Genomic DNA, 17,299 nt, shown 5'->3' on the forward strand with positions numbered 1-17,299 from the left:
ACAAATGCAGCCGTTTCTACCGTAGTCTACTGCAGGACAAAGGCCCCAGACTTATAAATAGACCTTGGTATCACCACGCTGGCCCCCGCGAAATGGTGATGGTGAGAGATTTTTATCTGATCGCTCACAGCAAATCAACCTTCAGTAGTATGAATGACCCTGACTAGTGCAGCTTTGCTGATCATGACGCGACCCAGAAATATATATATATATATATATATATATATATATATATATATATATATATATATATATATATATATATATATATATATATATATATGTGTGTGTGTGTGTATGTATGAATGTATGTATGTATATATGTTGTATTATATACTGAGAATCATTTTTGTTCTCTTGTCTTCCCTTCATGAATGAGTGCTGCTGTCATGCGCTGTTCAATTGCCAAATTATAGACATTTATTCCTCCCCAAAATACACCAGATTTTTCTTTTTGTAAAACTTCATACGTTATTAAAACTATTTTAATTGCTATTCATAGTAATGAGGCAATGCCGTCAATACTAAACCAGCAACTAATAACGCAAGTAAAGTGAATGACGTCATGAAAAATGTGCGCTTCTCCATTCAGTCTAAAGGCGCTATGGTAATTATCTAGAGGTAACCCCTTGACCAATCACGAACGACGGATGAACGATGACGTCACAATGCAGTAAAGCTCAGCCAATCAGAGACAACGTCTGGCAAAGACGTCGGTCCCGGCAGTGCCAGGCAGACAGTCAGTCTGCCACTGCCAGACGCACGAGTGGCTTTACTGCAGTGAGCCAGTGATGGCTACGTCTCGGGGAGTGATAATAGTAAGAAAGTGTGATAAATTAAAAAGCCCGACGGTGCAGAGATGCGCATGCACTATCCTCCACAGACAATACAGCCAGGTAAGCTCTAAACGCTTTAGAGGATCAATGTGAATTCGGGTAAAAAGGGCCTAAACCGGTGTTATTGTCCTGTCCTCGTATTGTTGGTCACACAAAAGGACTAAGCTAGTAGAAACCTCCTGGCAAAGGCGAGGGTAATTTTCCCAGAGGATAAGGGAGGACATCCACTCTCAGTTATACATACTTTTTTTGCTTTATATATTGAGGTCAAGGCCCGCTTTTAACCTAAATGTTGCAGCAGTGGCTGGTTTCCATGGTGACGGCGAAAATTTCGTCATAGCGTAGCCTGCCCTTGGAAACTTCCACAATTTTACTCTTGGGAAGTATGCCGTTGCAGATTTTAGTTTTTTTTATCATTGTTTATTACTTTTTTATTGAAGGGTATACGAGAAATGTAACTGGATTTCATAATTATCCATGTCAAAGTTTTCCTAATGTTAGCAAACCGTGTTTGAAGTTCAAGTACCGGCCTCTTAATTCTCCCTTTTTTGGGATTTTTATACATTAATATTAAAACGTGCTTTACTGTCCTCCCCTGCAAATATGTTATTAAATGGTCCGGCATAACAAATCATTTATTTGATCGTATTTAATCTGCATTTACGCATGCCGATTCCAAGAGGAAAACTTTATATTCTAAAGATACAAAAAAGTATTATGTAAGAATCCTCATTAGAAAGACAGACTGAATACGGTAGCCTTCCCTCTTGGGTGGGAATACCATCCTACCCTCCCCCACCTTATCCCCCTCCTAGATATAAAATTACGTAACGAAATGAGTGCCAGAAAGACCCTGATAGCATAACCTTGGCCGGACTTGGCACACGAATTTGATTAGTTTTAACGATATCGTCACTATCTCGAAGTGTTTGGTATATTGCAAAAAGATGATTAACGTTCTCTTTATTTAATCCCAAAACCTCTGTCTCCTTGCCTTAAGTTCAAGATCTAAAAGATTTCAACTTGCCCTTGACGTTCGTTTAACTTCGTTCGTGTCATATGGATCGAAGCCAAGCAGCGAACATGTGATGCCCTTTGGCAAATGCCGTTGTGATTTGCACCTGTTCTTAATTTTCCTCTTCCTCGCATGTTTGAACAAGGGCTTGTTACCTCAACAGTACTTTGGGTAACCTAAAGGTTTTCCACCAAAACGTATTAATAACAGCTTAAATTTCATTTTGTTTTACCTAACAAAAAAATTGAGAATGCCTTTACTTTAATTTTTGGAAGCGTAACTTAACAATATTTGTAGTAATGATTTTTTTCCGTTTGCCTTTGTGATGCTGATGAAAATTGTGTTATGTTGTAGTAGTTTCATTTATATTTGTAAACAATGAAGTATATCAAGAGAGGATCTCTCTCTCTCTCTCTCTCTCTCTCTCTCTCTCTCTCTCTCTCTCTCTCTCTCTCTCTCTCTCTCTCTCTCTCTAATTATATATATATATATATATATATATATATATATATATATATATATATATATATATATATATATATATATATATATATATATATATATTATATGGGTTAGCTTATATTTTTAAATAGTAATGAATTATCAATATCAGAAATCCACTCTTATCCCCAGTTAGGTCAAGTAACACCCAAGTACAATAATAAGCATGAGTGTGGCATACAGCCTTGTAAAGTACTTTCTAGTGTTTTTTTTTTTTATATATTTTTTTTTTTAGACAATTCCCAGGGTAATGGCTAATGTGATAGGTGGGATGTCAGCCTTGCCCTACTCTGTTAACCTTAGGGAATCAGTGTCTGATGAGGGGGGGGGGGTGTTACGTTGTTGGTTTAGTGACATTGGGGCACCTTATACAGTGCAATGCAGGCATTACTCGTGTCACTACCCCCCCCCCCCCTTCCTTGCCCCTATTCTACAGTGCTTGATGTAGAATGGGATATTTAAATTAATTCAACTCTAATGATTGTTAGGTGGTTTGTATTTTTTTTTTCTATTTCAAAACAATTCAGTCAGAAAGCATCAGGAATTGCTAAGTTTTCTCTCGTGAAGTCTGACAAGTTCACCTCCTCACATTTTCAAGGTGCATATTTGTTTTACTCCGATTCTCATCTCGTCCTGGTCTACATCTCCTCTCCTAATCCGTGAGCAGTGAGGCTTCTGAAAGAACATTCGAAATAAACTATAATGCACCGCATTTGTTTGATCATTACTAATATCACTTGTTTGGTGATAGCATTTGGTCAAACACCAACTTTTTTAGGAGAAAATTATAACTGATTAAATTGTTGAAGGGTGTCAACTATGGTAAATTGATGAAAGAATATAAGTATCTACATTACATGCAAATGATTGGGTTAATTTTGCCTTGAGTGCAGTATTTTATGCAAATGGCATGGCTAATTCTACATAGTGCAATATTTTGTGCAAATGGTCAAGCTAATTCTGCATAGTGCAATATTTTTTGCAAATTGTTGGGATAATTCTACAGAGTACAGTATTTTGTGCAAATGGTTGGTATAATTCTGCATAGTGCAGTATTTTATGCAAAATTGTTAGGTTAATTCTACAGAGTGCAGTATTTTATGCAAATGGTTGGGATAATTCTGCGTAGTGCAGTATTTTATGCAAAATTTTTAGGTTAATTCTGCAGAGTGCAGTATTTATGCAAATGGTTGGGATAATTCTGCGTAGTGCAGTATTTTATGCAAAATTGTTAGGTTAATTCTGCAGAGTGCAGTATTTATGCAAATGGTTGGGATAATTCTGCAGTGTAGCATTTTGTGCAAATGGTTGGGATAATTCTGCAGAGTGTAATGTTTTATGCAAATGGTTGGGATAATTCTGCAGTGTAGCATTTTGTGCAAATGGTTGGGATAATTCTGCAGAGTGTAATGTTTTATGCAAATGGTTGGGATAATTCTGCATAGTGCAATATTTTATGCAAATGGTTGGGATAATTCTGCAGAGTGTAATGTTTTATGCAAAGGGTTGGGGTAATTCTGCGTAGTGTAGTATTTTATGCAAATGGTTGGGATAATTCTGCATAGTGCAGTATTTTATGCAAATGGTTAGGATAATTCTGCTTAGGGCAGTATTTTATGCAAATGGTTGGGATAATTCTGCAAAGGGCAATATTTTATGTAAATGGTTGGGATAATGCTGCATAGTGCAATATTTTATGCAAATGGTTGGATAATTCTGCATAGTGCAGTATTTTATGCAAATGGTTAGGATAATTCTGCTTAGGGCAGTATTTTATGCAAATGGTTGGGATAATTCTGCGTAGTGTAGTATTTTATGCAAATGGTTGGGATAATTCTGCAAAGGGCAATATTTTATGTAAATGGTTGGGATAATGCTGCATAGTGCAATATTTTATGCAAATGGTTGGATAATTCTGCATAGTGCAGTATTTTATGCAAATGGTTGGGATAATGTTGCATAGTGCAATATTTTATGCAAATGGTTGTGATAATGCTGCATAGTGCAGTATTTTATGCAAATGTTTGGGATAATTCTGCATAGAGTACATTAGTTTACTCTAAGAATCCTCTGTAAATTACGAGAGTATACAGGTACATTATGTGTACTCTTATCAATAGAGAAAGTAAGGCTGGACTTTTACATGTAATGAAAATATGGTCAGCATGTTTGATAGGCGTATCTCTTCTTGTGTGTCAAGATATTGAATCAGGGACAAACCCTGATTCAGAGATGATTGTAATTGCGCTTATGTGGAGAAGTGGAAATCTTATCTTTAGAAAGGTAGTAGATCATATTTGACTTGGAATTATTATACCCTGCTAAGAGCTGTTGCTCAGAGTTTTTGCTTCAACTGAAAAGGAATACATTTTTCCTTTAAGGAAATCCTTTCTGGTACAACCCAACGACATGAATGGTGGACTACCTTCAAATCTGTACCCTGGTGGAGACTTAACTATGATTCTTATGCATACATCAGATAGCTCTTATCGCTTACTGTCTGTCCAAAGGAAAAGGCGACCCTTTTGGCTGTTGTGTTTGACAGTAAGCACACTAAATAGAGACTATCTTCCTCATTCCTGTTGTCCTGAAGCTAAACAAACTAGTTGAGCTTTTTGGTCCCATGAAATCAGAATGCATACTGATTCTTGATATTTATGGATAGAGGTGTAGACCAAACTGGTATTTTGTCTTTGATTTTTATGTAAATCAATACAGTACAGGGTGAATATGTTAGTGGTAGCTCAAGCCTTCTGATTACTGCTCAATTACCATACCTCCCCCATTGTAAAAAGTTTATGCATGTATTTGGGTACAGCGTCTTAGTACATATGCTGAAGGTAATCATCTGTTCCCTAGTATACAGTTTTGCTTTGGCAAAGGCCTTGAAGTATGTAATCCCCTTCTTAAAATTTCCATGGCGTACAAAATCCCTTGATTGTGGTCTGGAAGTTCATACGATTGGCCTTTTTTCCTTATTACTGCCTTTGTCCGTGTTAATCGTGAAGCCTTTGTTTTCAAACTTAAACAGATGGAAGTATAAGTATGTGGGTGTCTACTTAGCATCATATTAAAGTTTTCAGTAATAGATTGCAATGAGTAGTTATTGATGGGCACCATATTATTATTATTATTATTTTTACTTGCTAAGCTACAACCCTAGGTGGAAAAGCAGGATGCTAAAAGCCCAAGGGTTCCAACAGGGAAAGTAGCCCAGTGAGGAAAGGAAACAAGGAAAAAGTAAGATATTTTAAGAACAGTAACAGAATTAAAATGAATATATACTATATAAACCTTAAAAAAAAAGCAAGAGGAAGAGAAATTAGAATAGTGTGCCTGAGTGTACCCTCAAGCAAGAGAACTCTAACCCAAGGCAGTGGAAGACCATGGTACAGAGGCTATAGCCCTAATCAAGACTAGTGAACAATGGTTTGATTTTAGCATGTCCTCCCTCTCTTAGAAGAGCTGCTTACCATAGCTAAAGAGTCTCTTCTACCCTTACCAACAGGAAATTAGCCACTGAACAATTACAGTGCAATAGTTAACTCCTTGGTGAAGAAGAATTGTTTAGTAATCTCAGTGTTGTCATGTGTATGAGGACTGAGGAGAATCTGTAAAGAATATGCCAGACTATTCGGTGTATGCATAGGCAAAGGGATAGTGACTATAGGAATATCTGATGTTACGCAGGGTGGTGTCCTCAGCTCATTACTTTTCATTCTATGCAGTATTGGCATATGTAGCTAGGCCTAGAAAATAAGCTTGTTGCTTTAGCAGCTGATCTTACTCCTTAATTAAATTCCATCTCCTGATGTAGACCTGTGGTTGGTGAATATTAATAAGAAGTTATGAAAGTTATTTAGCTAGTTAAACAAATACTCAAAGTGGGTATATTTCTCTAAGTTGTTAAACTTTTGAGTTACTTTCTTACTCACTTATTATCATATGGCAGGACCAAAGGCATTGCTTATAGATGGAGGGATGAAATTAGAACAAACCATTTATAGCACAGAAAACAAATTAAAAGCAAAAGACAAAAAGCATATCAGGCAGAAAGGAGAATGCAAAAGCTTTTAGCACCACCTCCAATGAAATAAGGAAGGCTCATTGTAGCTGAAGCCCAATATAGTGTCCATATTATTATTACTATTACAATCGAAGCTACAACCCTAGTTGGAAAAGCAGGATGCTATAAGCCCAGTGGCCTCAACAGGGAAAGTAGCCCCGTGATGAAAAGAAACGAGGAAAAATAAAATATTTTAAGAACAGTAACAACATTAAAATAAATATATCCTATATAAACTGTAAAAAATTTAACAAAAGAAGAAGAGAAATTAGATAGAATAGTGTGCCCGAGTGTACCCTCAAGCAAGAGAACTCTAACTCAGGACAGTGGAAGACCATGGTACAGAGGCCATGGCACTACCCAAGAATAGAGAACAGTTGTTTGATTTGGGAGTGTCCTTCTCCTAGAACAGCTGCTTACCATAACTAAAGTCTCTTCTACCCTTACCAAGAGGAAAGAAGCCAATGAACAAGTACAGTAGTTAACCCCTTTGGTGAAAGAAGGATTGTTTGGTAAGCTCAGTGTTGTCAGGTGTATGAGGACAGGGGATAATCTGTGAAGAATCGGCCAGACTATTCGGTGTATGTGTAGGCAAAAGAATAAGTGAACCATAACCAGAGAGAAGGATCTAGTGTAGGACTGTCTCTCCAGTCAAAGGACCCCATAACTCTCAAGCGGTCGTATCTCAACGGGTGGCTGGTGCCCTGGTCAACCTGCTACCTAAAGTTGGTAAATGACTTGGCAATAGATATGATTGGCCAAGTTAGGTTTGGCTATTTGATTATTATTATTATTACAAGCCAGGCTGTAACCCCTCTTTAAAAAAGCAGAATGCTATAAGCCCAAAGACCCCATTAGGGAAAGCAGCCCAGTGCAGAAGAGAAACTCAAAAATAAGGAATACATTATAAAGAAATAATGCAGAAAAGCATAACTTTAAGCCATGAAAATTTTGAATATAAAAATAGCAGGCACTGAATATTTTTTTATGTGGTGTACTTTGGTTCACACATCAAATGGTAATATCTGTCTCATAAGGCTTCAATTGCTCTATAACTTTGTCCAAATATTTTTTTATTTAGTCTCTCAAAGAGTGTATGAAATTACTGGTATACAATACCATACTAAGCAATCTGATATAAATGAAGGACAAGGATGCAATGTATGGCAGATTGAGATATTTTACCAACTAAGTTATGTACTTTATTGCAGTATTTCGGATACAAAACAATGTAATTTTTAGATGCATGATATCCTGTAGCCTATATGTTGCTATGTACCTGTAATGTAATGCATCTCAGTGTCATGAAAATATTACTAACTTGATGCATACTGTATAATTTTGTGATAGGCTTTATTGTATGTAACTAGTAAATGATTTTTCTATGGTTAGTTAGGAAGTGTTTCATACAAGTACAGTACAGTAATAAGCAAGATTTCAATAGAATCTTTTATTTCTATACTCTACTTACCTGATGCTTATTGCTGCTTCTCGTCTTCTCGAAGCTTGATGTAATCTACTTTTACTTGTAAATTTTCAATATTAAACTTACCCGATAATCATGTAGCTGTCAACTCCGTTGCCCGACAGAATTCTATGGATGGATACGCCAGCTATCACAATACTAGAAGGGGGTGTACTTACCAGCGCCACCTGTGGCCAGGTACTATAGTACTTCTTGTTGACACCTCCTCAATTTTTCCTCTGTCGTGCTTCCGGCAAGACGTTCTGGGATACGCTTATGATCTTCGAGTATTTTCACGGCTAATTGGTGAAGTATTCTCTCAGATTTCGGCTGTCGCTTTACTGGAAACCTTCTTATATTAGCTAGATAGCTTTTATATAGTCCTGATTAACGGTTAACGATCTTTTGCTTGATTTTGGAACCCCCCTTGGCTAACTCTTTGGATTCAAGATGTCTGACATTTCGCAAGCCCCCTCCCATAGACGATGTAGGTCTTGTAATAGGCGTATTCCGAAGGCCTCGGTAGATCCTCACACCGCTTGTTCTGACTGTAGGGACAGGCCCTGTCAGTTAGAAAATCGATGTGAGGAATGCGCCGGACTTTCGGAACTTGAATTTGTCCGTCTTTTGAAATATTCAACTAAGTTAGAGAGAGGTAGAGTTAGGAGGAGTTCTTCTCACTCTTCACTTTTTTCCTCACCTCATGATCCCCTACCTTTTCCTACCCCTGTAGTGGCTACCCCCGAACCTACTATTTGCCCTCCGCCTGATATGTCTGTTGTTTTGCGTGCTATTCAGGCCTTAGGCGATAAAGTAGAGTCAGTGGTAAGTGATCATAAGTCTCTTATGGCCGAAGTCAAGGAACTTAAGGTCAAGAGTGCAGTGGGTGGAATTAGTGCCAGTGCTGTGACGAGTGCTAGTGTCAGTGCAGTGCCAAGTGCTAGTGTCAGTGTCAGTGTGGTGCGTGAGGATACTTCTGTGCGAGCCAGTCGTCCTCCCAGTCCGGGACCTCTTGCAAGCTCCCAAGCCCAGGGGAGAAGCAATGTCGAAGGGCATAAGGGTTCGGAAGGCCTTGTTCGGCGCACAGAAGTATCCTCGGTGGTTGCGGGCGTGTCTTCCAAAGACCGTCACTCCCACCTGCAGACGATTGAGCCCGTCTTTTTCTCGTCCGCTGATCAACTGTCAGGGAAGAAACGTTGGACTCAGGTCTCGAGACCACTTAAACGCAGAGTCCAGTCCGCGAGTGCTCAGCCAGGCTGCAGTCATTGGCTCAGCTCTGACTCGCCGCAGTCATCGGTCGACTGCACTCCGCCCAAGAGGAGTAAGGTTCTGCCACAACAGAGCTCGACTGTTAAGGCTTTACCTCAGCCTACTGTAGTTTCTGCCGACCCCAAGTGGACTCTACTACAGTCCATGCAAGCACAGCTTTCGGACTTGATGCGGGAGTGTCGGGCTGAGAGTGTTGCGCCTCCGCCTCCGCCTGCGCTCGCTCCGCCTGATCGCAGTACCACCTGCCAGGCGTACGATGTTGAGCCATGTTCTGAGTTTGCTGTTCCCAGTGGTGTTCAGCCTCCGCCTTCCTTAAGGCAACCTTTACAATGGGATCAGGAGGATTATACCTCTCTTCCTCCGCCTCCACTTGCTGCTCCACCAGTGATGCAACACTCTGTTGAGGTACAACAACCTCTCCCGTCCATGAGTCAGTCTCCTCAGCTCTCGCTGCAGCGAGCTCAACCCTCCACAAGGCAAGCACCACAACACCTTAGCCTTGCGCCTCAGGAGCCTCAGCTTGCGAGACATTTACCTTGTTCTGCGCAGCCTCTACCTCATCGCGCTCCGCTCACACCACAGGAACAGGAACTTGCTACTCCGCTTCCGCCAACCGCTCAGCAAGCGCAACCCTTGGGTTCAACCACTCATGCTAGGAGTCAGCCTCCTCCACCCATGCGCCTTCCTTCTGCTTCGTCTTTTGTTCAGCCTTTGCAGTCTGAGCCTCAGGTTTTCCCTCAACAGATACTTGAAGAGGAAACCACTAATATTGTTCCTACTCGTTCTGACTCTGCTGTTCAGCATTCTTGTCCGATCTCTTCGCTACATTCTGGTGATGAGGCTTCTGATGATGAGGCAGCACACCTGGATCCCTCGTCAGACGTGGATGAATCCAAGCCTTCTCCACAGTCTATTGACTTTCGTAAGGTCTTGGCTCTGCTTAGGGAGGTTTACCCAGACCACTTTGTCTCTGCTATTCCCCGCTCTCCGCCATCTGAGTTTTCGCTGGGCATACAGCAAGCTAAGTCCACCTATACTAAGCTAGTCCTAGCAAGGTCCTCTAAGAGAGCGTTAAGGATCTTAGGGGAGTGGCTGCAGACTAAGCAACACCTTGGCAAAACTTCTTTCATGTTTCCTCCGACTAAGCTCACTTCGAAAGCGAGCGTTTGGTATGCCACAGGAGAAGCACCAGGCTTGGGAGTACCTGCCTCTGCCCAGGCTGACTTCTCAAGTCTGGTAGACTCGCCTCGGAGAACTGCAATGAGGCGCTCTAAGGTTTGCTGGACCTTCTCAGACCTTGATCACTTCCTGAAGGGAGTATTTAGAGCATTTGAGATGTTCAACTTTCTAGACTGGTGCCTGGGGGCCCTCAGCAAGAAGACCTCCCCTGCGGACAAGGATTCTGCCATGCTATTAATGTCCTGCATGGATAAGGCCATTAGGGATGGATCTGGTGAGCTTGCGTCGATGTTTGTATCAGGGGTTCTGAAGAAAAGGGAACAGCTGTGTACCTTCCTTTCCTCCAGCATTACACCTTGTCAAAGGTCACAACTCCTTTTTGCTCCGCTCTCGAAGTTCCTCTTCCCCGAAGAGCTGGTTAAGGACTTGTCTGCTGCCCTGATACAAAAGGACACACACGATCTTGTAGCCTCATCGGCTCGTAAGTCTAAGGTTGCTACCTCAGTCCCCAGGACTTATCGCTCCCCAGTGGCTGATACCCCTGCTTCGAGGTTCATACCGCCCTTTCGTGGTAGAGCCCCCAGCCGAGGAAGCTCCCGTCCAGACTCTTCCAGGAGCAAGTCTAGGAAAGGCTCCAAGACCTCTAAAGGAAAAAACTGACTCTCCGCATCTCCAGACAGCAGTAGGAGCCAGACTCAAGATCTTCTGGCAAGCCTGGGAAAAGAGAGGTGCAGACGCCCAGTCTGTCAGTTGGCTGAGGGACGGTTACAGGATTCCATTCTGCCTCAAACCACCTCTGACCACATCTCCCATCAACCTCTCTCCCAACTACAAAGAAGAGGACAAGAGGCTAGCATTGCACCAGGAGGTGTCGCTACTTGTGCAGAAGAAGGCAGTGGTTATAGTCCGGGACCATCAATCCCCGGGCTTCTACAACCGTCTCTTTCTAGTGGCCAAGAAGACAGGAGGTTGGAGACCGGTGCTGGACGTCAGCGCGCTCAACGCGTATGTCACCAAGCAGACGTTCACGATGGAGACGACGAAGTCGGTCCTAGCAGCGGTCAGGCAGGAGGACTGGATGGTCTCGTTGGACTTGAAAGATGCCTACTTTCACGTTCCTATTCATCCAGACTCCCAACCTTTCCTGAGATTCGTTTTTGGAAAGGTTGTCTACCAATTCCAAGCCCTGTGTTTTGGCCTAAGCACAGCTCCTATGGTGTTCACTCATCTGATGAGGAATATAGCAAAATTCCTCCACTTATCGGACATCAGAGCCTCCCTCTACTTAGACGACTGGCTGTTGAGAGCCTCCACGAGTCGTCGCTGTCTGGAGAGTCTCAACTGGACTTTGGACTTAATCAGAGAACTGGGTCTGTTAGTCAACATAGAAAAGTCTCAGCTCATTCCCTCCCAATCCATTGTGTACCTGGGAATGGAGATTCGGAGTCAGGATTTTCGGGCTTTTCCATCGGCCCCCAGGATAAGCCAAGCCCTAGAGTGCATCATGAGCATGCTGAAGAGGAGCAGTTGCTCGGTGAGACAGTGGATGAGTCTCACAGGGACCCTTTCATCACTGGCCCTGTTCGTCGAACTAGGGAGACTCCACCTCCGCCCTCTTCAATTCCATCTTGCAGCTCATTGGGACAAGGGTTCGACTCTCGAAGCAGTCTCTATCCCAATCACCCAAGAGATGAAGACCACTCTCCTGTGGTGGAAGAACAATCTCCTTCTCAGGGAGGGCCTATCGTTGGCTATTCAGACCCCCAATCTTCATCTCTTCTCAGATGCATCGGACTCGGGCTGGGGTGCGACCTTGAACGGACGGGAATGCTCGGGAACGTGGAACGAGGAACAGGGAATGCTCCACATCAACTGCAAGGAGCTACTAGCAGTTCATTTAGCCCTGCTGAACTTCAAGTCCCTCCTGCTAGGCAAAGTGGTGGAGGTGAACTCAGACAACACCACAGCCTTGGCTTACATCTCCAAGCAAGGAGGGACCCATTCGAGGAGCCTATACGAGATCGCAAGGGACCTCCTCATTTGGTCAAGAGGTCTAAACCTCACTCTGGTCACGAGGTTCATTCAGGGCAATATGAACGTCTCAGCAGATCGCCTAAGCAGAAGGAATCAGGTCATTCCCACGGAATGGACCCTCCACAAGAGTGTGTGCAACAGACTTTGGACCTTGTGGGGTCAACCTACCATAGATCTGTTTGCCACCTCCATAACCAAGAGACTTCCGCTGTACTGTTCCCCTGTTCCAGACCCTGCAGCAGTTCATGTGGATGCTTTTCTACTGAACTGGTCCCATCTCGACCTTTACGCATTCCCACCGTTCAAGATAATAAACAAAGTTCTGCAGAAATTCATCTCGCACGAAGGGACACGGCTGACGCTGGTTGCTCCCCTTTGGCCTGCAAGAGAATGGTTCACAGAGGTACTTCAATGGCTAGTCGACATCCCCAGGACTCTACCTCTAAGAGTGGACCTTCTACGTCAACCTCACGTAGACAGGTTGCACCCAAACCTCCACGCTCTTCGGCTGACTGCCTTCAGACTGTCGAAAGATTCGCTAGAGCTAGAGGCTTTTCGAAGGAGGCAGCCAGTGCGATTGCCAGAGCAAGAAGGGTTTCCACTCGTAGAGTCTACCAATCTAAGTGGGAAGTCTTCCGGAGCTGGTGTAGAGCCAATTCAATATCCTCTACCAATACCTCTGTGACCCAAATAGCTGACTTCCTTCTACATCTTAGGAATGAGAGATCCCTTTCAGCCCCTACGATTAAAGGGTATAGGAGTATGTTGGCTTCAGTTCTCCGCCACAGAGGTTTGGACCTTTCTTCCAACAAGGACCTTCAAGACATCCTTAAGTCTTTTGAGACGTCTAAAGAGCGTCGTCTATCCACTCCAGGCTGGAACCTAGACGTAGTCTTAAGGTTCCTTATGTCACCTAGGTTCGAACCTCTCCAGTCAGCTTCCTTTAAGGACCTTACCCTCAAGACTCTTTTTCTCGTCTGCCTTGCAACAGCTAAGAGAGTCAGTGAGGTTCATGCCTTCAGCAAGAACATTGGTTTCACGACCGAATCTGCAACATGTTCTTTTCAGCTCGGATTCCTAGCAAAGAACGAACTTCCTTCACGTCCTTGGCCTAGATCGTTTGAAATACCTAGCCTCTCCAACATGGTAGGTAACGAACTAGAGAGAGTTCTTTGCCCTGTCAGAGCTCTCAAGTATTATCTTAAGAGATCTAAACCTATTCGAGGACAGTCAGAAGCCTTATGGTGTGCCATCAAGAAACCTTCGAGGCCCATGTCCAAGAACGGGGTTTCGTATTATATAAGGCTTCTGATTAGAGAAGCCCATTCTCACTTAAAGGAGGAAGACCTTGCATTGCTGAAGGTAAGGACCCACGAAGTAAGAGCCGTAGCTACTTCGATGGCCTTTAATAAAAACCGTTCTCTGCAGAGCATAATGGATGCAACCTATTGGAGGAGCAAGTCAGTGTTTGCATCATTTTATCTTAAAGATGTCCAGTCTCTTTACGAGAACTGCTACACCCTGGGACCATTCGTAGCAGCGAGTGCAGTAGTAGGTGAGGGCTCAGCCACTACATTCCCTTAATCCCATAACCTTTTTAACCTTTCTCTTGAATGCTTTTATTGTTGTTTTTATGGTTGTTACGGTAGGCTAAGAAGCCTTCCGCATCCTTTTGATTTGGCGGGTGGTCTATTCATTCTTGAGAAGCGCCTGGGTTAGAGGTTTTGTAGAGGTCCTTTAGTAGGGGTTGCAACCCTATATACTTTAGCACCTTTGGGTTGATTCAGCCTCCAAGAGGAACGCTGCGCTCAGTAAGGAAGACGAACTTAAAAAAGAGGCAGAGTAACGGTTCAATTCGACTTCCTTACCAGGTACTTATTATTTCATTGTTATTTGAGATAACTGTTATATGAAATATGGGATACTTAGCTATCCTTTAATCTTGTACACTGGTTTTCACCCACCCCCCTGGGTGTGAATCAGCTACATGATTATCGGGTAAGTTTAATATTGAAAAATGTTATTTTTATTAGTAAAATAAATTTTTGAATATACTTACCCGATAATCATGATTTAATCGACCCTCCCTTCCTCCCCATAGAGAACCAGTGGACCGAGGAAAAATTGAGGAGGTGTCAACAAGAAGTACTATAGTACCTGGCCACAGGTGGCGCTGGTAAGTACACCCCCTTCTAGTATTGTGATAGCTGGCGTATCCCTCCATAGAATTCTGTCGGGCAACGGAGTTGACAGCTACATGATTATCGGGTAAGTATATTCAAAAATTTATTTTACTAATAAAAATAACATTTTTTTAAATATTCCCATTTTCTTCCCTTGAATATAAACACACATACCTAGTAAAGATATGGGAATTCCAGCAGTAAGTGTAACTTGTGTGCAATTCTCTGTGTACGTGATCTAAACGATACCGTGTTCCCGAAGGTTACTTTGACAGATAGCGTTAGTAGCCCACTTATGTGTGTAGCTGAAGCTAATGCCGCCAGGGAAAGAGTTTTAGCTGTGAGAAATTTAGGAGAAATATTTCAGGTATTCAAACTTTGGAAACTATACATGAAATGGATACAGTATTGAAAGTTAATTATATGAATTCTTAAGTATAAAGATAAATAAAATTCTTTTTAAATACAGTACTGTAAAATAGTAATCAAATTTTAGAAAAGTATCCTCACTATTGTAAGCCTTGCAACACACTATTTGATAAAACCACTATAATACGAGATGGGACAGATGTAATCCCTGATGCTCGAGCACAAAATTACGCAGGGGTTTAAATCCGTAATTGGCTGAAATTGAACATTTATCGTAAACAAATTTCACCATGTCCATGCTAGGTAATATAATTGATAGAACTCTTAGCTTTGCACCTATCAAAATAAACATTCTACTGTACTGTCTTTGAAAGGAAATATAGGTAGATGTCTTTAAAACCTACTATAGACATTATAGAGGGTTTCAGATACCCATTCAACCTAATGTAGCACATGTGTTTGTATGAATCACCTTTGAGAGAGGTTGGTTGTTCATAATGGCTTTTTGCTGCAACCTTCTTGGACACTGACAATAGGTGCCACAGATCTGCGAACTATTTCTTGTAGTAAGAAAGGAGCTACCTATTATTGACCTCTTGCATGTCAAAATCCTGAATTGGTTTAAAGCCGGCTGAAGCATGGCAAAATATGAGAATATGTAAAGCATTCTTATTTCACAATAGGAGTAATGAACTACCAAGCAAGTAATGGTAAAATTTATACTAATATTTGCAACCCCCTGACTTGTAGAAAATAGTTCTAAGTAAATTTTGAGTTTCATGGATATATTTATTACATATTCCACTTTAATTGTAAATATTGGCTTACAAAATGCATCCCTACATGAATTTGTTTTATTATATAGCTAATTAAACTAGTGATAATACTGGGGCATCATTTTGAAGCCTAGGATGTACTGAACAGCAACTAGATGCTAACCACAGGAATTCTTATACTGTATTTTTGCCAAAGTTATTCGGTGGTGTATGTTGCCGATAGGAAAGGACATATGGATGGGAAACATATATAAAGGCAAAATAGTTCCCATTATTTACAAATTTAGCACAATATTGTGTTGTTTATTTAGTGACAGGTTGTAATGGCTATTTTAAGTATTGAATAAGTGAAGAAGGATAAAAAGGAAAAATAAGATACTTTATGAACAGTTACAACATTAAAACAAATATCTCGTATGTGATAATGAATGCTGTGTGTAAGGGTTGCTTCCTTTAAAAATTTTTGTAGTGAACGACACCTCGTAGTAACGGGGGATTTTGAGGAGAGAGAAGTCTAATTGGAAAGGGATCTCTGGTAGTGGTATCACTCGCCCCAGTTTTAATACCAACACCCTTTAGGGGTGAGCGAGCTGGATATATTCCTAGCATTCCATGCAACTTTTTTTCTCTGGTATATTTAGCAGTATTTATACCTTTGAAATGGTGCTTTAAGGAGCAATTCACTGGGCGACACAGGTTGAGCCCAGAAATAGATTTTTCCTTCATCAAAGTCCTTTATCATTGCACAATGTAAATGCAGTCATAAACAAGCATACCTCATTTCTAATTTTGAGTACTGTTCTTTTTTTTTTTTTTTCTTTTGAGATCCACATTCAGCCCATTATGCTCTCTTATAAATGCACATTTGAATTATATAATCTTTCATGCAATTGAATGTTTTGATATATATCTTTTAATCCTAAAGTAGAACAAAACTGTCATGAAGGAGAGAAGTTAAAACTTGAAAAATCTATTATTTCCTTTGATACAGCATACTGTATTCATGGCTATTGAAGTTTCTGCTGTAATAACATTATGTAAATGTAAAATTTTCAATATTAAACTTACCCGATAATCATGTAGCTGTCAACTCTGTTGCCCGACAGAATTCTATGGAGGGATACGCCAGCTATCACAATACTAGAAGGGGGTGTTCTTACCAGCGCCACCTGTGGCCAGGTACTCAAGTACTTCTTGTTGACACCTCCTCAATTATTCCTCTGTCGTGCTTCCGGCAAGACGTTCTGGGATACGCTTATGTTCTTGGAGTATTTTCACGACTTTGGTGAAGTATTTCTCTTTGATTTCGGCTGTCGCTTTACTGGAAACTTCTATATTAGCTTAGTTAACTTTTGGAATTAATTTTTTTTTTTTTTTAATTATGGTGACGAAGAGAGTATGAACTCTCTTTCACCTTTAAATGGCCGACCCTTCCCTTAGACGGAAGTGTTGGTGTCTAAGAGAGTATAGATTCTCTTTCTTAATTTTGCTTAACAAAAGTTATAGATTTATTTTATATCTCTCCGCCTCTTATAGGCCTCTTCGATTAACTTCCTTTTATTATAAACTTATTAAAATTAATTTTTATATTTGTTTATATTCGACC

At 41.2% G+C, this 17,299-nt stretch overlaps 1 protein-coding gene across 1 annotated transcript in view; it reads left to right on the forward strand.

Moving 5' to 3' along the window:
- The first annotated feature begins 729 nt into the window (after positions 1-729).
- The window catches only part of LOC137651341 (haloacid dehalogenase-like hydrolase domain-containing 5), a 46,319-nt gene continuing 29,749 nt past the window's right edge, over positions 730-17,299 (forward strand). Inside the window, exon 1 of the mRNA XM_068384631.1 lies at positions 730-896. Within this exon, the coding sequence (XP_068240732.1) occupies positions 792-896 (105 nt within the window). The 5' untranslated portion in view covers positions 730-791. The remainder of the gene's footprint in view (positions 897-17,299) is intronic.

This window comes from Palaemon carinicauda, chromosome 12 (genome assembly GCF_036898095.1).
Source record: "Palaemon carinicauda isolate YSFRI2023 chromosome 12, ASM3689809v2, whole genome shotgun sequence".
In the NCBI taxonomy this organism is placed as follows: domain Eukaryota; kingdom Metazoa; phylum Arthropoda; class Malacostraca; order Decapoda; family Palaemonidae; genus Palaemon; species Palaemon carinicauda.